The sequence below is a fragment of the Pleurodeles waltl genome, chromosome 7 (genome assembly GCF_031143425.1).
Source record: "Pleurodeles waltl isolate 20211129_DDA chromosome 7, aPleWal1.hap1.20221129, whole genome shotgun sequence".
In the NCBI taxonomy this organism is placed as follows: domain Eukaryota; kingdom Metazoa; phylum Chordata; class Amphibia; order Caudata; family Salamandridae; genus Pleurodeles; species Pleurodeles waltl.
Window position 1 is genome coordinate 1,359,457,628 of NC_090446.1, and position 23,545 is coordinate 1,359,481,172.

General features: G+C 48.7%; 1 protein-coding gene across 2 annotated transcripts in view; it reads left to right on the forward strand.

Moving 5' to 3' along the window:
- The window catches only part of LENG8 (leukocyte receptor cluster member 8), a 130,015-nt gene that overhangs the window by 10,261 nt on the left and 96,209 nt on the right, over positions 1-23,545 (forward strand). For both annotated transcript variants that reach the window (XM_069200799.1, XM_069200800.1), the window contains exons 3-6: positions 5,506-5,604; positions 15,780-15,902; positions 19,295-19,553; positions 20,081-20,255. In XM_069200799.1, coding sequence (XP_069056900.1) covers positions 5,506-5,604; positions 15,780-15,902; positions 19,295-19,553; positions 20,081-20,255 — 656 coding nt within the window. The remainder of the gene's footprint in view (positions 1-5,505; positions 5,605-15,779; positions 15,903-19,294; positions 19,554-20,080; positions 20,256-23,545) is intronic.

The following is a 23,545-nucleotide window of genomic DNA, read 5'->3' on the forward strand; positions in this document are numbered from 1 at the left end:
CAATCTAAGATGGAGTCGACGCCCATGCGCAATGGAACCAAAGTAGGAGTAGTCCCTCGGTCTCGTGACTCGAAGACTTCTTCGAAGAAAAACAACTTGTAACACTCCGAGCCCAACACCAGACGGCGGACTATGCACAGCATGTGAATCTGCAGCGACTAATGCCACGAACAGATGTACACTGTAAGTGACATTTTCCTTTTGTATTTTTGGTACTTTATTACTAGAACCAAAAGATCGTTGGTGCAGGTGAGTACAGTTGTAAGTATCACGCATATGTACTGTAGGAAGTTGGCTCTGTATGTGCTATTTCAAAGTAAGGAATAGCATGCACAGAGTCCAAGGGTTCCCCTTAGAGGTAAAATAGTGGTAAAAATAGATAATACTAATGCTCTATTTTGTGGTAGTGTGGTCGAGCAGTAGGCTTATCCAAGGAGTAGTGTTAAGCATTTGTTGTACATACACATAGACAATAAATGAGGTACACACACTCAGAGACAAATCCAGCCAATAGGTTTTTATATAGAAAAATATCTTTTCTTAGTTTATTTTAAGAACCACAGGTTCAAATTCTACATGTAATATCTCATTCGAAAGGTATTGCAGGTAAGTACTTTAGGAACTTCAAATCATCAAAATTGCATGTATACTTTTCAAGTTATTGACAAATAGCTGTTTTAAAAGTGGACACTTAGTGCAATTTTCACAGTTCCTAGGGGAGGTAAGTTTTGATTAGTTTTACCAGGTAAGTAAGACACTTACAGGGTTCAGTTCTTGGTCCAAGGTAGCCCACCGTTGGGGGTTCAGAGCAACCCCAAAGTCACCACACCAGCAGCTCAGGGCCGGTCAGGTGCAGAGTTCAAAGCGGTGCCCAAAACACATAGGCTAGAATGGAGAGAAGGGGGTGCCCCGGTTCCGGTCTGCTTGCAGGTAAGTACCCGCGTCTTCGGAGGGCAGACCAGGGGGGTTTGTAGGGCACCGGGGGGGACACCAGTCCACACAGAAATTTCACCCTCAGCGGCGCGGGGGCGGCCGGGTGCAGTGTAGAAACAAGCGTCGGGTTCGCAATGTTAGTCTATGAGAGATCTCGGGATCTCTTCAGCGCTGCAGGCAGGCAAGGGGGGGTTCCTCGGGGAAACCTCCACTTGGGCAAGGGAGAGGGACTCCTGGGGGTCGCTTCTCCAGTGAAAGTCCGGTCCTTCAGGTCCTGGGGGCTGCGGGTGCAGGGTCTCTCCCAGGCGTCGGGACTTTAGATTCAAAGAGTCGCGGTCAGGGGAAGCCTCGGGATTCCCTCTGCAGGCGGCGCTGTGGGGGCTCAGGGGGGACAGGTTTTGGTACTCACAGTATCAGAGTAGTCCTGGGGTCCCTCCTGAGGTGTCGGGTCTCCACCAGCCGAGTCGGGGTCGCCGGGTGCAGTGTTGCAAGTCTCACGCTTCTTGCGGGGAGCTTGCAGGGTTCTTTAAAGCTGCTGGAAACAAAGTTGCAGCTTTTCTTGGAGCAGGTCCGCTGTCCTCGGGAGTTTCTTGTCTTTTCGAAGCAGGGGCAGTCCTCAGAGGGTGTCGAGGTCGCTGGTCCCTTCGGAAGGCGTCGCTGGAGCAGGATCTTTGGAAGGCAGGAGACAGGCCGGTGAGTTTCTGGAGCCAAGGTAGTTGTCGTCTTCTGGTCTTCCGCTGCAGGGGTTTTCAGCTGGGCAGTCCTTCTTCTTGTTGCAGGAATCTAATTTTCTAGGGTTCAGGGTAGCCCTTAAATACTAAATTTAAGGGCGTGTTTAGGTCTGGGGGGTTAGTAGCCAATGGCTACTAGCCCTGAGGGTGGGTACACCCTCTTTGTGCCTCCTCCCAAGGGGAGGGGGTCACAATCCTAACCCTATTGGGGGAATCCTCCATCTGCAAGATGGAGGATTTCTAAAAGTTAGAGTCACCTCAGCTCAGGACACCTTAGGGGCTGTCCTGACTGGCCAGTGACTCCTCCTTGTTATTCTCATTATTTTCTCCGGCCTTGCCGCCAAAAGTGGGGCCTGGCCGGAGGGGGCGGGCAACTCCACTAGCTGGAGTGTCCTGCTGGGTTGGCACAAAGGAGGTGAGCCTTTGAGGCTCACCGCCAGGTGTGACAATTCCTGCCTGGGAGAGGTGTTAGCATCTCCACCCAGTGCAGGCTTTGTTACTGGCCTCAGAGTGACAAAGGCACTCTCCCCATGGGGCCAGCAACATGTCTCGGTTTGTGGCAGGCTGCTAAAACTAGTCAGCCTACACAGATAGTCGGTTAAGTTTCAGGGGGCACCTCTAAGGTGCCCTCTGTGGTGTATTTTACAATAAAATGTACACTGGCATCAGTGTGCATTTATTGTGCTGAGAAGTTTGATACCAAACTTCCCAGTTTTCAGTGTAGCCATTATGGTGCTGTGGAGTTCGTGTTTGATAGACTCCCAGACCATATACTCTTATGGCTACCCTGCACTTACAATGTCTAAGGTTTTGTTTAGACACTGTAGGGGTACCATGCTCATGCACTGGTACCCTCACCTATGGTATAGTGCACCCTGCCTTAGGGCGGTAAGGCCTGCTAGAGGGGTGTCTTACCTATACTGCATAGGCAGTGAGAGGCTGGCATGGCACCCTGAGGGGAGTGCCATGTCGACTTACTCGTTTTGTCCTCACTAGCACACACAAGCTGGTAAGCAGTGTGTCTGTGCTGAGTGAGAGGTCTCCAGGGTGGCATAAGACATGCTGCAGCCCTTAGAGACCTTCCTTGGCATCAGGGCCCTTGGTACTAGAAGTACCAGTTACAAGGGACTTATCTGGATGCCAGGGTCTGCCAATTGTGGATACAAAAGTACAGGTTAGGGAAAGAACACTGGTGCTGGGGCCTGGTTAGCAGGCCTCAGCACACTTTCAATTGTAAACATAGCATCAGCAAAGGCAAAAAGTCAGGGGGCAACCATGCCAAGGAGGCATTTCCTTACATGTACTTTAAGATTTTGCACATAAAACAGTTTACAAGTAATTAACAATTTTTTTCAGTATTAAAAGTTGACACAGTGCAATTTCTCATAGGAACTAATGCAGCCCTAGGGAGGAAAGGTTGAAGCACAGTTAACAGGTAATAGTATTCAATGGATTGTTAGGATGTCCACACACAGTTCAAGTTGCCCCCAAAAGTGCACTATCTACAACAACGGGGTCAGCCGGGTTCAGAGGTCAAAGTTGGCCTCAGGTTTTCACTTTAATCCTTTGAGGACTGGGGGCACTCTGAAAATAAACACCGGTGGTGTTGGGTGTGGGAGGAGGGAGGGTGCACAGGTCAGCAGTAAACCTACACCCTCACTGGTGCTGAGTCGCCGAATGCAGGGTGCAAGTACAGCGTTGGGCGCCCTATGTTCTTTAATGAGGGAACCCCAGGGGGCCACAAAGGGACTGCAGGCAGGGTTCAGGGAATCTGTTCCAGAAGACCAAAGGCTGGACAAGGAGAGGCTCCTTCCGGAGGTTGCTGGACCCTCGGTCGGATTGTCCAGGGGGCTGCGGATGCAGGGTTACCTTTGGACATCGGAAATCCTCATCATATCCAGGGGGTCCTCTGGATGCAGGCTGTAGGTGTCGTTGTGTTGGCCAGGAAAGATCAACCCAGATGGACTTGAGGTCGTAATCACCTGGGGACCTTCTCTGGACCGATGAGCCACCTGGACTCCGGCTGTGGGCGTCTGTTGCAGAGTGGACAGGGTGCGTGGATCCGGGTCGGTTCTATTGTCCTTCTGGAAGGTTTCTTCTGGGCAGGGCCGCTGTCCTCTGGATTTCTTAGTGCTGTGCTGGGCCAGAAGTCCTTTGGTGGTTTGTAGAGGTTGCTGGTCCTGCAGGGTGCGTCGCCTTTTTGCAGCAGGCGTCTTGAAGCTGCAGACAGGCCAGTAGGTTTGGGGCCAAGTCAGATGTTGTCTGGAGTCTTCACTGCTGGAGTCAGCTTACCAGTCCTCCTCCTTTATTGAGGCCACCAGGAATCTGGTGAGCAAGATTCAGGGATGCCCCTAACTACAAATGGCTACTGTCCCTGAGGATGGCTACACCCTTCCTGGGGGCACATTCCTATCCCTTTTGGTCCCTCTCCTCCAAAACAAAATGGAGGATCCTGCAAGGAGGAGGTTGGAGGGGTGGGGGGGGGGGGGGGGACTTCTGCTCTAAACACTTTAGGGGTGGTCCTAGCTGCAATGGTCACTCTTCCTTGTTTAACCTAATTTTCTTGCCGGACCTGCTGCCAAAATTGGGGCTTGGTCTGGGGGCGGGCAACTCCACTAGCTGTAGTGCCCTGGGGCGCACAGTAAGAGGAGGCCTGAGCCTTTGAGGCTCACTGCTAAGTGTTGCAGTTCCTGCAGAGAGGAGGTGTGAAGCACCTCCACCCAGAGCAGGCCTTGTTTCTGACCCCGGAGAGCAGAAAGGATCTCATCCCATGAGGTCAGAAATTTGTCTGTTAATGGTAGGCTGGCACAGACTGGTCAGCCCTGCACTAAAGAGTTGGGTAAAGTACAGAGGGGGATCTCTAAGATGCTCTCTGTGTGCATCTTACAATGAATCCAACACCAGCATCGATGTGGATTTACTGTGTTGAGAAATTTTGTACCAAACTTCCCAGTTTTCAGTAAAGCCATCATAGAACTGTGAAGTTCGTAATGACAAACTCCCAACCTGTGTACTTAATAGGCCACAGTGCACTTACAGGGTGTAAGAATGGACTTTGACACTTTAGGAGCATATTGCTCATGTAGCTATGCCCTCACCTGTAGCATAGTACACCATGCTGTAAGGACTGCTCGAGGAGTGACTTACTTATGCCACAGGCAATGGGTTGTAGGCATGGCACGCCCCTGGAAGGGATGCCATGTCGACTTTAGCCTTTTCTCCCCACCAACACATACAGTGTGCAGTGGCACTGCATGTGTTTGGTGAGGCATTCCTTGGGGTGGCACAATACATGCTGTGGCCCTTGGGGGCACTTCCCTGGCGACAGAGCCCTACAAGGGACTTAGCTGTGTGGCGGGTTGTGCTAATTGTGGAAACAATGGTACAGTTTTAGGCAACGAACGCTGGTGATTAGGCCTGGTTAGCAGGATCCCTGCAAACACTGTCAAGTTAGCATCCGTACCAGGCAAAAAGTGTGTGTGTTGGGCAGGCATGCCACAGAGACCATCTAGGAGTATCTACTGACCCCCCCCCCCCTCTTGTATTTAGTTAGCTAGGCCTTCTCTGTACTGAGCTTTCATTCTTCAGACCTTCTTGTCTGAGGTCCATTGTTTTGTTGTAGGTAAAGTCCATTAGACTTTTGCATGCAGCTTTCTCAGCAGGATAGGTCCTGTGTTCTCCATTTCACAGGTGTTTTGAAATTGGTTTTGAAATGGCATGTCTGTTTTGGGTCATAATCCACGGAGAGTTATACTCAAATTTCATGTGTTCTTTATTTTTCCTACTTTATTACTATGGTTGTCAAAAATGTAATCTCACCATTTCCTTTGCCTCCTCTAAGTATCCGGTTGGCGATCCAGCAGCCATGCAACAGCAGCAGTACTACCAGTGGTACCAACAGTATAATTACCAGTATCCATACAACTATTACTATCCCATGGTGAGTAATTTCATACGTTCCAGTCACAAAGTGTCTTTGTAGGTGTGTCTTGATAGAGCAGTTGAAAACCGTTGGACACAAATGTGACCCTTATGCCAATGTCTGCTGTTTTATTACTTGCATGCAAAGCTTTTCACTCATACCCTCCTTACACCTAGTAAAACATCGAAAATGCCCCCTCATAAAATAGGTCTAGAGCGACGTTACTCAAAGTACGGCCCGCGGGCCGCCAGCAGCCCCACGGACCTACCTTGGCGGCCCGCGAGTGAGTGGCATCCTTACATATTTGTAAGCCCCATAGAAAGTAATAAATCCACCCGGAAGCATCACATTTTTCAATTACCCGCTCCAGTGGTCTTTTCTTGTAATGATTTTTGAGTAGTTAAGTAGAGTGTGAAACACTCAACTTTCGCTAACTCGCTGCAGGAAAGTTTTGTATACCTGTTAAGAATGTACTCAACACCAGCTTCACCAGTGCTCATGCAGTACCACGGGCATTTTCGGCTCTAGTTCAGCTCTAATAGCCGGATTCCCCGGGTCGTTCCCCATTTTGTCAAATAACGTTTATCAAACATCTACAGATTTTGTGAACAAATACTAAATACTTCGAATCTAATAATTCGGATCCTACTGTTCTCAAACATTAAAGACCCTATATCATTTTGTTCTTTTTTTTCATTTCCTCGTTACAGAAAAATATGTATCCGTAATAATAGTGAACTGTCAACCAGAGTCAGCCCTTACCAACCCTTCCATGAATTCTGTGGTGTTTATGGTTCCTTGTTAATGCCAATTACATGGTCAACTATGCTGTGAGGCTCACGCTTTCTCACAATCCACCCAGAGCAAGCGTGACAGAATTTCCCTTATGAATCCTATTCACTTTTCTACCACTAGCATCCAAAATAGTTAAAAGTGCTCTATTTTGATGCAAAGAGGCAGTGGCTGTCCACAGCTCATGCACAGTGGGAGTTTTCTTGAGTTAATGCACGCGCTGGACAAACACGAACAGCAGACCCTTTCTACACGATGAAGCAGCGAAAACAGGATCGTAAAATGGCCCCGGGAGCACGTGATATTTGGGTTTCCGAGCTGTGCCATCTGTGTCCATCAGGGTGACAGGAGCAAGCAGTCTATCTGTGCCAAATCTAGCCCCTCCCCCTCTAAACACCCCCCCCCCCCCCCCCCCCCCTGCTGTCACTTCAGTGCGGCCCTTGGCCGCAAACCATGCTGCAATTTTGGCCCCCAAGAAAAAGTTTGTGAGTACCCATGGTCTAGAGGAATGGTGATTCAGAAACTCTGATTGGATTATAGGCAAAACTATTGTTTGTCTTAGAAACCACACACATCAGTTTTTAATTTAAGTGGACTTTAATGTCCTAGATATTGTAATAAAGGGTGTTTCTTTTAATTTTGGGGTGATGTCTCCATTGCAAGTATGTTTATTGTGTAGCCTGATAACCCTTCCTGGCCACTTCAGAACGTGTTTGTAGATAGAAGTGGAATGCACCTTTAGGTAATGCTTCCTCCCAAAACCAGTTGATATCAGCATGCCCAATCAAAGTATACTGTTTTCACACAGAGATGACTAACTCCAGTGGCGAGCAGCAGTAATTCCAACTCACCCGCTACAGCTACTTTGAGTTGTAATTGGAGGAAGGGGAGCAACTACCTGCTGTGGTAGAGGCAGACTAGCATTGCATACTTTGCATGGATTTAAATGCAAGCTGTGCCTAAGCCTGTACACAGGATACAGTATTTTTTTAGTCTGCAGTTGCATTTCTGGTAATTTACTAGATTCTTGTGTCTTTGTCCACTTACACTGTGTACAGAAATGGCTCCCTGTTGCAGTTACCCCCCACTTTTTGCCTGATACTGATGCTGACTTGACTGAGAAGTGTGCTGGGACCCTGCTAACCAGGCCCCAGCACCAGTGTTCTTTCACCTAAAATGTACCATTGTCTCCACAATTGGCACAACCCTGGCACCCAGGTAAGTCCCTTGTAACTGGTACCAAGGGCCCTGATGCCAGGGAAGGTCTCTAAGGGCTGCAGCATGTCTTATGCCACCCTAGGGACCCCTCACTCAGCACAGACACACTGCTTGCTAGCTTGGGTGTGCTGGTCGGGAGAAAATGACTAAGTCGGCATGGCACTCCCCTCAGAGTGCCTTGCCAACCTCACACTGCCTGTGGCATAGGTAAGTCACCCCTCTAGCAGGCCTTACAGTCCTAAGGCAGGGTGCACTATACCACAGGTGAGGGCATAGGTGCTTGAGCACTATGCCCCTACAGTGTCTAAGCAAAACCTTAGACATTGTAAGTGCTGGGTAGCCATAAGAGTATATGGTCTGGAAGTCTGTCAAATACGAACTCCACAGCTCCATAATGACTACACTGAATACTGGGAAGTTTGGTACCAATTGTAGGAAGTCCAAGGGTTCCCCTTAGAGGTAAAATAGTGGTAAAAAGAGATAATACTAATGCTCTATTTTGTGGTAGTGTGGTCGAGCAGTAGGCTTATCCAAGGAGTAGTGTTAAGCATTTGTTGTACATACACATAGACAATAAATGAGGTACACACACTCAGAGACAAATCCAGCCAATAGGTTTTGTTATAGAAAAATATCTTTTCTTAGTTTATTTTAAGAACCACAGGTTCAAATTTTACATGTAATATCTCATTTGAAAGGTATTGCAGGTAAGTACTCTAGGAACTTTGAATCATTACTTTAGCATGTATACTTTTTACATAAAACACAATAAGCTGTTTTAAAAGTGGACACTTAGTGCAATTTTCACAGTTCCTGGGGGAGGTAAGTTTTTGTTAGTTTTACCAGGTAAGTACAACACTTACAGGGTTCAGTTCTTGGTCCAAGGTAGCCCACCGTTGGGGGTTCAGAGCAACCCCAAAGTTACCACACCAGCAGCTCAGGGCCGGTCAGGTGCAGAGTTCAAAGTGGTGCCCAAAACGCATAGGCTTCAATGGAGAGAAGGGGGTGCCCCGGTTCCAGTCTGCCAGCAGGTAAGTACCCGCGTCTTCGGAGGGCAGACCAGGGGGGTTTTGTAGGGCACCGGGGGGGACACAAGCCCACACAGAAATTTCACCCTCAGCGGCGCGGGGGCGGCCGGGTGCAGTGTTAGAACAAGCGTCGGGTTCGCAATGGAAGTCAATGAGAGATCAAGGGATCTCTTCAGCGCTGCAGGCAGGCAAGGGGGGGCTTCCTCGGGGAAACCTCCACTTGGGCAAGGGAGAGGGACTCCTGGGGTCACTTCTGCAGTGAAAGTCCGGTCCTTCAGGTCCTGGGGGCTGCGGGTGCAGGGTCTTTTCCAGGCGTCGGGACTTAGGTTTCAGAGAGTCGCGGTCAGGGGAAGCCTCGGAATTCCCTCTGCAGGCGGCGCTGTGGGGGCTCAGGGGGGACAGGTTTTGGTACTCAGTCTTAGAGTAGTCCGGGGGTCCTCCCTGAGGTGTTGGTTCTCCACCAGCCGAGTCGGGGTCGCCGGGTGCAGTGTTGCAAGTCTCACGCTTCTTGCGGGGAGATTGCAGGGTTCTTTAAAGCTGCTCCTTTGGATAAAGTTGCAGTCTTTTTGGAGCAGGTCCGCTGTCCTCGGGAGTTTCTTGTCGTCGTCGAAGCAGGGCAGTCCTCAGAGGATGCAGAGGTCGCTGGTCCCTTTGGAAGGCGTCGCTGGAGCAGAGTTCTTTGGAAGGCAGGAGACAGGCCGGTGAGTTTCTGGAGCCAAGGCAGTTGTTGTCTTCTGGTCTTCCTCTGCAGGGGTTTTCAGCTAGGCAGTCCTTCTTGTTGTTGCAGGAATCTAATTTTCTAGGGTTCAGGGTAGCCCTTAAATACTAAATTTAAGGGCGTGTTTAGGTCTGGGGGGTTAGTAGCCAATGGCTACTAGCCCTGAGGGTGAGTACACCCTCTTTGTGCCTCCTCCCAAGGGGAGGGGGTCACATCCCTAATCCTATTGGGGGAATCCTCCATCTGCAAGATGGAGGATTTCTAAAAGTCAGGGTCACCTCAGCTCAGGACACATTAGGGGCTGTCCTGACTGGCCAGTGACTCCTCCTTGTTTTTCTCATTATCTCTCCTGGACTTGCCGCCAAAAGTGGGGGCTGTGTCCAGGGGGCGGGCATCTCCACTAGCTGGAGTGCCCTGGGGCATTGTAACACGAAGCTTGAGCCTTTGAAGCTCACTGCTAGGTGTTACAGTTCCTGCAGGGGGGAGGTGTGAAGCACCTCCACCCAGAGCAGGCTTTGTTTCTGTCCTCAGAGAGCACAAAGGCTCTCACCGCATGAGGTCAGACACTCGTCTCTCAGCAGCAGGCTGGCACAGACCAGTCAGTCCTGCACTGAACAATTGGGTAAAATACAGGGGGTATCTCTAAGATGCCCTCTGTGTGCATTTTACAATAAAATGTACACTGGCATCAGTGTGCATTTATTGTGCTGAGAAGTTTGATACCAAACTTCCCAGTTTTCAGTGTAGCCATTATGGTGCTGTGGAGTTCGTGCAACACAGACTCCCAGACCATATACTCTTATGGCTACCCTGCACTTACAATGTCTAAGGTTTTGCTTAGACACTGTAGGGGCACAGTGCTCATGCACTGGTACCCTCACCTATGGTATAGTGCACCCTGCCTTAGGGCTGTAAGGCCTGCTAGAGGGGTGTCTTACCTATACTGCATAGGCAGTGAGAGGCTGGCATGGCACCCTGAGGGGAGTGCCATGTCGACTTACTCATTTTGTTCTCACTAGCACACACAAGCTGGTAAGCAGTGTGTCTGTGCTGGGTGAGGGGTCTCTAGGGTGGCATAATACATGCTGCAGCCCTTAGAGACCTTCCCTGGCATCAGGGCCCTTGGTACCAGAGGTACCAGTTACAAGGGACTTATCTGGGTGCCAGGGTGTGCCAATTGTGGAATCAAAAGTACAGGTTAGGGAAAGAACACTGGTGCTGGGGCCTGGTTAGCAGGCCTCAGCACACTTTCAATTCAAAACATAGCATCAGCAAAGGCAAAAAGTCAGGGGGTAACCATGCCAAGGAGGCATTTCCTTACACCACCTTTGTTTTGGGTTGTGTCTCTGGGCCCACCCACCTGGTCTGGTTTTTGGGGGCCTACAGGGGACTCTTTTTCTTTGTTTCTAGTGTCACCCACTTTCTCCTGGGGAGGCTTTGTAACCCCTTTCTTTTGGTCACCCCCAGTGGAAGTTTTGGTTACCCTAGTCTTGACCCAGTGGTCTGCCTTCTTTCCCAATTCTTGGGGAGAAATTGGACCTAGGTCTACCAGATACTGATGCAACTTTTCATTGAAGCAGTTACTTAAAATGTGTTCTTTCATAAACAAATTATAAAGCTCAACATAGTCATACACTTCATTTCCAGTTACCCAACCATCCAGTGTTTTCACTGAGTAGTCAACATAATCAACCCAGGTCTGGCTCGAGGATTTTTGAGCCCCCCTGAATCTAATTCTATACTCCTCAGTGGAGAATCCAAAGCCCTCAATCAGGGTACCCTTCATGAGGTCATAAGATTCTGCATCTTTTTTAGAGAGTGTGAGGAGTCTATCCCTACACTTTCCTGTGAACATTTCCCAAAGGAGAGCACCCCAGTGAGATTTGTTCACTTTTCTGGTTTCACAAGCCCTCTCAAAAGCTGTGAACCATTTGCTGATGTCATCACCATCTTCAAATTTAGTTACAATCCCTTTGGGGATTTTCAACATGTCAGGAGAATCTCTGACCCTAGTTATGTTGCTGCCACCATTGATGGGTCCTAGGCCCATCTCTTGTCTTTCCCTTTCTATGGCTAGGATCTGTCTTTCCAAAGCCAATCTTTTGGCCATCCTGGCTAACTGGATGTCTTCTTCACTGGAGTTATCCTCAGTGATTTCAGAGTTGTTGGTCCCTCCTGTGAGGGAACCAGCCTCTCTGACTATTATTTGTGGAGTCAGTGCTTGAGAAGCCCTGTTCTCCCTAGATAGGACTGGTGGGGGGGAATCACCCTCCAAGTCACTATCATCATCCTCTGTGTTGCCATCCTCAGAGGGGTTGGCTCTTTCAAACTCTGCCAACAGCTCCTGGAGCTGTAGTTTGGAAGGTCTGGAGCCCATTGCTATTTTCTTTAGTTTACAGAGTGACCTTAGCTCTCTCATCTGTAGATGGAGGTAAGGTGTGGTGTCGAGTTCCACCACATTCACATCTGTATTAGACATTATGCTTCTAAAAGTTGGAATACTTTTTAAGAAACTAAAACTAGTTCTAGAATCTAATTCAAACTTTTACCAAACTTTTAAACTCTAAAAGAAAATGCTAACAGGGACTAACACAAGGCCCTAGCAGGACTTTTAAGAATTTAGAAAACTTTTCAAATTGCAAAAATCAATTTCTAATGACAATTTTGGAATTTGTCGTGTGATCAGGTATTGGCCGAGTAGTCGAGCAAATGCAAAGTCTTGTACCCCACCGCTGATCCACCAATGTAGGAAGTTGGCTCTGTATGTGATATTTCAAAGTAAGGAATAGTATGCACAGAGTCCAAGGGTTCCCCTTAGAGGTAAAATAGTGGTAAAAAGAGATAATACTAATGCTCTATTTTGTGGTAGTGTGGTCGAGCAGTAGGCTTATCCAAGGAGTAGTGTTAAGCATTTGTTGTACATACACATAAAATGAGGTACACACACTCGGAGACAAATCCAGCCAATAGGTTTTGTATAGAAAAATATCTTTTCTTAGTTTATTTTAAGAACCACAGGTTCAAATTTAACATGTAATATCTTGTTTGAAAGGTATTGCAGGTAAGTACATTAGGAACTTTGAATCATTTCAATTGCATGTATACTTTTCAAGTTATTCACAAATAGCTATTTTAAAAGTGGACACTTAGTGCAATTTTCACAGTTCCTGGGGGAGGTAAGTTTTTGTTAGTTTTACCAGGTAAGTAAGACACTTACAGGGTTCAGTTCTTGGTCCAAGGTAGCCCACCGTTGGGGGTTCAGAGCAACCCCAAAGTTACCACACCAGCAGCTCAGGGCCGGTCAGGTGCAGAGTTCAAAGTGGTGCCCAAAACGCATAGGCTTCAATGGAGAGAAGGGGGTGCCCCGGTTCCAGTCTGCCAGCAGGTAAGTACCCGCGTCTTCGGAGGGCAGACCAGGGGGGGTTTTGTAGGGCACCGGGGGGGACACAAGCCCACACAGAAATGTCACCCTCAGCGGCGCGGGGGCGGCCGGGTGCAGTGTTGGAACAAGCGTCGGGTTCGCAATGTAAGTCAATGAGAGATCAAGGGATCTCTTCAGCGCTGCAGGCAGGCAAGGGGGGGCTTCCTCGGGGAAACCTCCACTTGGGCAAGGGAGAGGGACTCCTGGGGGTCACTTCTGCAGTGAAAGTCCGGTCCTTCAGGTCCTGGGGGCTGCGGGTGCAGGGTCTTTTCCAGGCGTCGGGACTTAGGTTTCAGAGAGTCGCGGTCAGGGGAAGCCTCGGGATTCCCTCTGCAGGCGGCGCTGTGGGGGCTCAGGGGGGACAGGTTTTGGTACTCACAGTCGTAGAGTAGTCCGGGGGTCCTCCCTGAGGTGTTGGTTCTCCACCAGCCGAGTCGGGGTCGCCGGGTGCAGTGTTGCAAGTCTCACGCTTCTTGCGGGGAGATTGCAGGGTTCTTTAAAGCTGCTCCTTTGGATAAAGTTGCAGTCTTTTTGGAGCAGGTCCGCTGTCCTCGGGAGTTTCTTGTCGTCGTCGAAGCAGGGCAGTCCTCAGAGGATTCAGAGGTCGCTGGTCCCTTTGGAAGGCGTCGCTGGAGCAGAGTTCTTCGGAAGGCAGGAGACAGGCCGGTGAGTTTCTGGAGCCAAGGCAGTTGTTGTCTTCTGGTCTTCCTCTGCAGGGGTTTTCAGCTAGGCAGTCCTTCTTGTTGTTGCAGGAATCTGAATTCTTAGGTTCAGGGAAGCCCTTAAATACTAAATTTAAGGGCGTGTTTAGGTCTGGGGGGTTAGTAGCCAATGGCTACTAGCCCTGAGGGTGGGTACACCCTTTTTGTGCCTTCTCCCAAGGGGAGGGGGGTCACATCCCTATTCCTATTGGGGGAATCCTCCATCTGCAAGATGGAGGATTTCTAAAAGTCAGTCACCTCAGCTCAGGACACTTTAGGGGCTGTCCTGACTGGCCATTGACTCCTCCTTGTTTTTCTCATTATTTCTCCTGGACTTGCCGCCAAAAGTGGGGGCTGGGTCCAGGGGGTGGGCATCTCCACTAGCTGGAGTGCCCTGGGGCATTGTAACACGAAGCTTGAGCCTTTGAAGCTCACTGCTAGGTGTTACAGTTCCTGCAGGGGGGAGGTGTGAAGCACCTCCACCCAGAGCAGGCTTTGTTTCTGTCCTCAGAGAGCACAAAGGCTCTCACCGCATGAGGTCAGAAACTCGTCTCAGCAGCAGGCTGGTACAGACCAGTCAGTCCTGCACTGAACAATTGGGTAAAATACAGGGTGCATCTCTAAGATGCACTCTGTGTGCATTTTTTAATAAATCCAACACTGGCATCAGTGTGGGTTTATTATTCTGAGAAGTTTGATACCAAACTTCCCAGTATTCAGTGTAGCCATTATGGAGCTGTGGAGTTAGTTTTTGACAGACTCCCAGCCCATATACTCTTATGGCTACCCTGCACTTACAATGTCTAAGGTTTTGCTTAGACACTGTAGGGGCATAGTGCTCATGCACATATGCCCTCACCTGTGGTATAGTGCACCCTGCCTTAGGGCTGTAAGGCCTGCTAGAGGGGTGACTTACCTATGCCACAGGCAGTGTGAGGTTGGCATGGCACCCTGAGGGGAGTGCCATGTCGACTTAGTCATTTTCTCCCCAACAGCACACACAAGCTGGCAAGCAGTGTGTCGGTGCTGAGTGAGGGGTCCCTAGGGTGGCATAAGACATGCTGCAGCCCTTAGAGACCTTCCCTGGCATCAGGGCCCTTGGTACCAGGGGTACCAGTTACAAGGGACTTACCTGGGTGCCAGGGTTGTGCCAATTGTGGAGACAATGGTACATTTTAGGTGAAAGAACACTGGTGCTGGGGCCTGGTTAGCAGGGTCCCAGCACACTTCTCAGTCAAGTCAGTATCAGGCAAAAAGTGGGGGGTAACTGCAACAGGGAGCCATTTCTTTACAACATAGCACCACAGTTTTGCCATTCCAAGCTCCACATATAACGTGGGTTACTATAACAACTCTGCAAGGAAGAGAAATACCTCTCTGGATTTGAGCCAGTGGCCTGCAGGTAATGTACCAATGAAAGCATTAGGCACATGCAGAATACAGAGGTGTATGGGATGTGTTTTATTTCAGTTATCAGAATTGTGTTTGAGATTTATTTCAGTATTTAAAGTGAAAATATTTTACCTTAGTGCGATTCAGAAACTGGTGTTTATTGCATGAAAACAGTTGTCAGATAAGTTGCTTTTACAAAAATGAATTTAACTTTTCATAGTTTTTAAAACCTTGGGGCTTTTATGTATTTTGTTGCAGATTTTACATACTGTAAGGCCACAGTTTTGCAAGTTTCCATTATGAATATTGCATGCCCAATTGGCTTTACAGGTGGGATCGAACTATGCGTACTTCACTCAAGAAATACATTGCTGCCATACACAGGTGATGCCTTAGCTTATTCACTAGGTCTGCAATTATTGTGTTAACATATGCAATCGCAGACCGGCACAACTGTGCACAGATAACTTTTTTTATGCCTCTCTGCAACCTATTTCTTAGACATACTAATAGGAGGCACAGAAGAGAGGGGTACAGATAGGGCATGTGTGTTCTTCCATGAGTTAGCACATTCAAGTCAGACCTGTCCGATCTACCAGTGCTTGCTTCTTTCTATGTGATGTCTGCTGCTCTTATTGTTACTTTTGCGAAGTTGGCGTTCAGATATTTTTATCTTGTTGAAGCACTTAAAAATTGAATGTCAGGATCCCAGGATTGCACGTTTTTGTTGGGATCCTGCAGTCTCCTACCCCATGCAAGTTCCGTGACAATCTCTCAGAACTGTGGTGTTATTTCTTTGGCAGGTTGAGGGGCCATACCATACCTTGTCATAAATTGTTTTGGTGGAGTTCACATTGAGGTATAGAGTACATTGTATCATTTACATGGATTTGATCTTTTTTTTGTTTTTTATTTTTATAAAGAATATGTATGCTGGGTATGCAGCCCCAGGTCAGTACAGTTTGCCTGGGTCATACCCGCCTTCCCAGCAAGCACAGCAGCCACCACCGCCGCCACACGGACAGCACCAGGGAAGTTCCAGCCAGGTAAGCTGCATCTTGGCTGTTGTCACACCTTGAACTAGCTTGAAGTTAGCTGTGGTTCCTGTTGGGTTTGTCCAAACGAGTGTATGGCTGTGCTGCATTGAATATATGTTAATCTTTCCTGAAGCAGTTAACCCACATTTTAGCTCCCACCTCCTTGTTTAGAGCAATTTTCCATATTTTGATCATTACATTTACTTAAACACCATGCTGTTAAAATGCCTGATCACCTTTTATCAGAGGTGTTGTAGGAAGTTGGCTCTGTATGTGCTATTTCAAAGTAAGGAATAGCATGCACAGAGTCCAAGGGTTCCCCTTAGAGGTAAAATAGTGGTAAAAATAGATAATGCGAATGCTCTATTTTGTGGTAGTGTGGTCGAGCAGTAGGCTTATCCAAGGAGTAGTGTTAAGCATTTGTTGTCCATACACATAGACAATAAATGAGGTACACACACTCAGAGACAAATCCAGCCAATAGGTTTTGTATAGAAAAATATATTTTCTTAGTTTATTTTAAGAACCACAGGTTCAAATTTAACATGTAATATCTTGTTTGAAAGGTATTGCAGGTAAGTACATTAGGAACTTTGAATCATTTCAATTGCATGTATACTTTTCAAGTTATTCACAAATAGCTACTTTAAAAGTGGACACTTAGTGCAATTTTCACAGTTCCTGGGGGAGGTAAGTTTTTGTTAGTTTTACCAGGTAAGTAAGACACTTACAGGGTTCAGTTCTTGGTTCAAGGTAGCCCACCGTTGGGGGTTCAGAGCAACCCCAAAGTTACCACACCAGCAGCTCAGGGCCGGTCAGGTGCAGAGTTCAAAGTGGTGCCCAAAACGCATAGGCTATAATGGAGAGAAGGGGGTGCCCCGGTTCCGGTCTGCTTGCAGGTAAGTACCCGCGTCTTCGGAGGGCAGACCAGGGGGGTTTTGTAGGGCACCGGGGGGGACACAAGCCCACACAGAAATTTCACCCTCAGCGGCGCGGGGGCGGCCGGGTGCAGTGTTAGAACAAGCGTCGGGTTCGCAATGTAAGTCAATGAGAGATCAAGGGATCTCTTCAGCGCTGCAGGCAGGCAAGGGGGGGCTTCCTCGGGGAAACCTCCACTTGGGCAAGGGAGAGGGACTCCTGGGGGTCACTTCTGCAGTGAAAGTCCGGTCCTTCAGGTCCTGGGGGCTGCGGGTGCAGGGTCTTTTCCAGGCGTCGGGACTTAGGTTTCAGAGAGTCGCGGTCAGGGGAAGCCTCGGGATTCCCTCTTCAGGCGGCGCTGTGGGGGCTCAGGGGGGACAGGTTTTGGTACTCAGTCGTAGAGTAGTCCGGGGGTCCTCCCTGAGGTGTTGGTTCTCCACCAGCCGAGTCGGGGTCGCCGGGTGCAGTGTTGCAAGTCTCCCGCTTCTTGCGGGGAGTTGCAGGGTTCTTTAAAGCTGCTTCTTGAGACAAAGTTGCAGTCTTTTTGAGCAGGTCTGCTGTCCTCGGGAGTTTCTTGTCGTCGTCGAAGCAGGGCAGTCCTCAGAGGATTCAGAGGTCGCTGGTCCCTTTGGAAGGCGTCGCTGGAGCAGAGTTCTTTGGAAGGCAGGAGACAGGCCGGTGAGTTTCTGGAGCCAAGGCAGTTGTTGTCTTCTGGTCTTCCTCTGCAGGGGTTTTCAGCTAGGCAGTCCTTCTTCTTGTTGTTGCAGGAATCTAATTTTCTAGGGTTCAGGGTAGCCCTTAAATACTAAATTTAAGGGCGTGTTTAGGTCTGGGGGGTTAGTAGCCAATGGCTACTAGCCCTGAGGGTGGGTACACCCTCTTTGTGCCTCCTCCCAAGGGGAGGGGGTCACAATCCTAACCCTATTGGGGGAATCCTCCATCTGCAAGATGGAGGATTTCTAAAAGTTAGAGTCACTTCAGCTCAGGACACCTTAGGGGCTGTCCTGACTGGCCAGTGACTCCTCCTTGTTGCTTTCTTTGTTCCCTCCAGCCTTGCCGCCAAAAGTGGGGGCCGGGCAACTCCACTAAGCTGCTGGAGTGCCCTGCTGGGCTGTGACAAAGGGGTGAGCCTTTGAGGCTCACCGCCAGGTGTTACAGCTCCTGCCTGGGGGAGGTGTTAGCATCTCCACCCAGTGCAGGCTTTGTTACTGGCCTCAGAGTGACAAAGGCACTCTCCCCATGGGGCCAGCAACATGTCTCTAGTGTGGCAGGCTGCTGGAACAAGTCAGCCTACACAGACAGTCGGTTAAGTTTCAGGGGGCACCTCTAAGGTGCCCTCTGGGGTGTATTTTGCAATAAAATGTACACTGGCATCAGTGTGCATTTATTGTACTGAGAAGTTTGATACCAAACTTCCCAGTTTTCAGTGTAGCCATTATGGTGCTGTGGAGTTCGTGTTTGACAAACTCCCAGACCATATACTCTTATGGCTACCCTGCACTTACAATGTCTAAGGTTTTGTTTAGACATTGTAGGGGTACCATGCTTATGCACTGGTACCCTCACCTATGGTATAGTGCACCCTGCCTTAGGGCTGTAAGGCCTGCTAGAGGGGTGTCTTACCTATACTGCATAGGCAGTGAGAGGCTGGCATGGCACCCTGAGGGGAGTGCCATGTCGACTTACTCGTTTTGTCCTCACTAGCACACACAAGCTGGCAAGCAGTGTGTCTGTGCTGAGTGAGAGGTCTCCAGGGTGGCATAAGACATGTTGCAGCCCTTAGAGACCTTCCTTGGCATCAGGGCCCTTGGTACTAGAAGTACCAGTTACAAGGGACTTATCTGGATGCCAGGGTCTGCCAATTGTGGATACAAAAGTACAGGTTAGGGAAAGAACACTGGTGCTGGGGCCTGGTTAGCAGGCCTCAGCACACTTTCAATTGTAAACATAGCATCAGCAAAGGCAAAAAGTCAGGGGGCAACCATGCCAAGGAGGCATTTCCTTACAGGTGTAAATACTTAAGTTGCCAACCAGGAGAGCCACAAACTTTGAATGCAGTCACATTCTGTGCCTGATATTGTAATCCCTCCCGCAGTTCCAATGCAGAAAGGTTAGTGTTTTTCTAGTCCATACCCTAATGGTTAAAGGGTGATGATGAATGCCCACAAAGGAGCACAGTGCTTTCTTGCTACAGATTTTCTGACCCCCTATAATTCTACTGTTCACTTCATTCTGAACGGGCAGTACTCTCCCATAACCTTGAATATGTGCCTTTCTTTTTCCACCTTAAGAATATATCTAAAAATTTGGAGTAAGCTTTTTTTTAATCTTTATCCTCTAGTCACTTTGTAGAGACAGTGTTAATGATGCATATACAGTTCATTAGAGCTGGTAAGTGGGTGACGTGGTTTTGTAGGAATGTAGCTTTATGCCGCCTTAAGCATGAGTACCATGCATTTTCTGACTCATTCATACTTTTTCAGCCCCCTGTACCTGGAATGGAGGAGGCCATGTCCTACTCTAATATTCAGCCGCAGATGACTGCTCCTAACCAGCCCACCCAACCCTCCCAGCAACAGCATGGAAATCGCTCAAAGGCACCTACAGGTCAGCAAGGAGGAGGATCAAGTGGGCCGCACCCTCAGAAGCAGCTGCCTGCAGCCTCCTCCAACTACAACCAACACTCATACAATGAATCAGTGAAGCCAAAAAAGGGCCAGCAGATGTGGAATCGTATGAAACGTAGGTTGTCACCCTTCCAGCATTCTCTCTACATGCTGATACAAAAACAACAGTCTTGGTGGTTTGGGCTCGAATTACCTTTGCCGGCGTTAGGATAGGTCATCTGCTTTCTCAATGCCAGGCGCTGCCCATGTTCATTGGCACACATAAACAGTAATGTGTTGGCTAGTGTATGCCTTCCTAATCTCTTCCCCCAGCCCTCAGTCTAAACCAACCAATGACCAGCCCAGGTTCTGTATTTATAGATTGTCATTCTTTTTGTTGTTTGTTTTTTCTTTCCCCCTTTTTTCAGAAAGATTTCGGCTGTTTGTACTGGGCATTATTTAATTTTGAGTTCATTAGTTGGAAGAATGTGCTGTTCATGTAACAGGTTTTTGTAGATCCTGAGTACTCACATATAGAATGCTTATTGTTACCCATGAACCCTTATGGTAGGTTCTATAACTTCATGGAAGTGTACCCCCGTTAATTGATGATGCTATCAAAAACTGCCAGTGACTATAACCAAGGCTAATCTTTGTTCACAGAAGCTCCTGGATCTGGTGGTTTGAAGTTCAACATTCAGAAACGTCCCTTTGTCCTGGCGAACCAGAATTTTGGATCCTCCGAGCATCAGAGTAATGAAACAGACCATCAGCAGCATCAGCCACAGACCGTGCACCAGCAACAGATGCCAAACAGTGAGAAGCGGCATGATCACGGGTAAATGTTTCTCACTCTCTGCTTAAGGAAGTATTTTATATTTGTTAGGCTTACCCAGTGCTTGAAATTTGGCAATCCGTTTTTGTAATAAGGTTGAACACCTACTTGACTCCACTAGCAGACATCATATGCACTCATGGGCACAACATTGTCTCCTATGCTGATGACATCCAGCTCATCCTATCACTTGCAGGCAACGACGACCCCACACAAACCAACTTCCAAAACACCATGACCGACATCGCCACCTGGAAGAGGACCAACGGCCTCAAGCCGAATACAGATAAAATGGACATCCTCCTCTTCGGGAACAAGCCCTTCCCCCTGGGAAAACATGTAGTGACCCATCATCCTTGGTCCGCCACCCACACACACACACACACAACCTCAGGATTAGCCTGGACACCCAACTGACCATGAAGCAACAGATCAGCGCTGTCTCCTCTGCCTGCTTCTATACACTCTGCATGCTTCCCAAGATCTTCCGATGGATCTCCATCTTTACCAGAGAGACTGTCACCCAGACCCTCTTCTCAGGCCGACTCAACTAAGGCAGTGCGCTCTACACCAGAACCTTTAAGCTCCTCACTCATGCATACAAGGCCCTCCACAATGCCAGTCCCGCCTACAGCAACAACCCCCTCACCTTCCACTGACCAACTAGAGAACCCCGCTCTGCCACCCTCACCCAGGTCCAAATCTGTTGCAGATGCCTCGGAAGCCACTCCTCCCTCATGTCCGCTAAGTCCTGGAACGACCTCCTCCTCCACCTGCTCACCGCCCCTTCTCTGAATGCCTCCAGGAAGCAGCTCAAGACTTGGCTCTTCGACTGCCATTGCCTGCTGGATGAGGCTCTCAGTATGCAACCAGTACCTGGAGATCCCCCTGGGTGACAAGTTCACGCTCTACAAGACCTTCTTGATTGTTTGACTGACATTAAGTGATAGTAATGAACAGAACATTGGAACCCAGAGAACTCCGATCCTGTAAGGGCGCCAGTATTGATTTTTTTTTTTTATCCTTTTAATTACAATCTAATAATAATTCAGTGGAAATAAATGTATGTTTATGGTGACTGGCTGTAGGAAGCTGGCCTGGTGTGTGGTGGGTGCCTATGGTATTTACACCAGGTATCCTCTCTTAGTGAAGTGTAGGCAGTATCTAGAAGCCAGGCTCTTTAGAGGTAGCTGGATGAGCAGCAAGGCTTATCTAGGAGACATGCAAAGCTCATTTTCATACTTGCTATCTTAAAGGTAATAGACAACTACCTCTAACCCCCAGAGCACATTCTGCCAGTAAAAAAAGCTGCTTCTATGGCTTTTTTAGGAAACATTTCAATACCGGACATTTGTAAAGCTGCTACACGGTCTACACCATATACATTTACTAAGCACTATTATGTAGAGGTTTTAGCACGGCAACAGGCTAATGTTGCCCCAGTTGTGCTTAGAACACTTTTTCGAGCTACTCTTACAGGCTAGCCACCGCTTACTTGGAGGGAGGCTGCCTTACAGCCTATGCAAAGCATGTGTATCTACAGCCATACACGCCATTGAGCAAAAAATTTTACTTACCCAGTAGACATCTGTGGCATGTAATGGTGTAGATTCACTTGCTCCCTTCCTCCTCCCTAAAAGCCTGTGGTCATATGTTCCGTGGCATGTGTAGCTGCAGATACACATGCTGTGCACATCCCGCCATCTAGTGTTGGGCTCGGAGTGTTACAAGTTGTTTTTCTTCGAAGAAGTCTTTTTCGAGTCACGAGATCGAGGGACTCCTCCCCTTTCGGCTCCATTGCGCATGGGCGTCGACTCCATCTTAGATTGTTTTCTTTCCGCCATCAGGTTCGGATGTGTTCCTTTTCGCTCCGTGTTTCGGTTTGGAAAGTTAGTTAGAATCTCGGAAAATTCGACAGTATTGTTTGTGTTCGGTATCGGGCTAGTCACAACAGGTCGACACCGAATTTTGAAGAGCTCCGGCGGCCCTTCGGGGTTTTCGATTCCCCGGCGGGGCCCGGTCGACCCGACCACGTGCGTCTTCAAGGCTAATGGAACGGACCCCATTCCGGTTCTGCCCCGAATGTCACAACAAGTATCCTTATACAGATCAGCATCTGGTCTGTAATTTGTGTTTGTCTCCAGAACACAAAGAGGATACCTGTGAGGCCTGTCGAGCGTTTCGGTCCAGGAAGACGTTAAGAGACCGAAGAGCAAGAAGGCTACAAATGGCGTCGGTGCTGACAGGACAAAAACACGTGGAAGAAGAGGAAGAAACCTTCTCCATCGAGGATTCGGACTCTGAAGAGGTCGATCGTGAACAGAGGCCGAAAACCGTGAGTAAGACGTCGATACACAAAACTCACATAAAGACCACTAAAGCCCAGGGGACGCCACCGCCAGCAGGCTATGGCTTAACCCGAAAGATAGGTGACCGAGCATCGGCACCGAAAAAGTGCATGCATGTGTCGAAGTCATCCGACTCCAGTCGAGCAGAGCAGACTCGACCCAGAGTCAGAACAATCTCTGCACCGAGAGGGCGGCACCGAAATGAGTCGGCACCGAGAGATCAGTATGCCGAAGAGCAAAAAAGTGTTGTCGGAACCGAAAAAAGCAGCCGAAAAAGTTTACATGCCGAAACATCCGGCCTCGGAACCGAAAACAAGTTCCTATACCGAGGAACAAGGCCTGTCCTCACAAATGCAAGGACACAGATTTGGACAGGAACTAGAAACAATGGAGCCAGATTACACTCAAAGAAGGCTCCAAATTCAAAAGTAGACCGGGAAGATCAGTACTCTTCCTACAATACGAATGAAAAGAAAACTTGCCTTCCAAGAGAGACAAGCAGCTACAGGCAAAGGTGGCAAGACAAGTAACCCCGCCACCATCTCCACAACGCTCACCGCAACCATCACCGGTAGCCACTCCACCAATGAGGCAGTCCCCAACTCATACAGGGATGAGTCAGGATGATCCCGACGCATGGGATCTTTGATGCGCCTGTGTCAGATAACAGTCCTGACTGTAATCCAGCTAGACCGTCACCACCTGAGGACAGTACTGCCTACACACAGGTGGTGTCAAGAGCAGCGGCTTTTCATAATGTCACCCTGCATGCAGAGCCGATAGAAAATTACTTTCTATTTAACATGCTCTCGTCCACATACAGCCAGTACCAGTGTCTCCCCATGCTACCTGGAATGCTGAAACACTCCCAACAAGTTTTTCAGGAGCCTGTGAAAGGCAGGGCCATTACTCCAAGGGTGGAGAAGTACAAACCGCCACCAACAG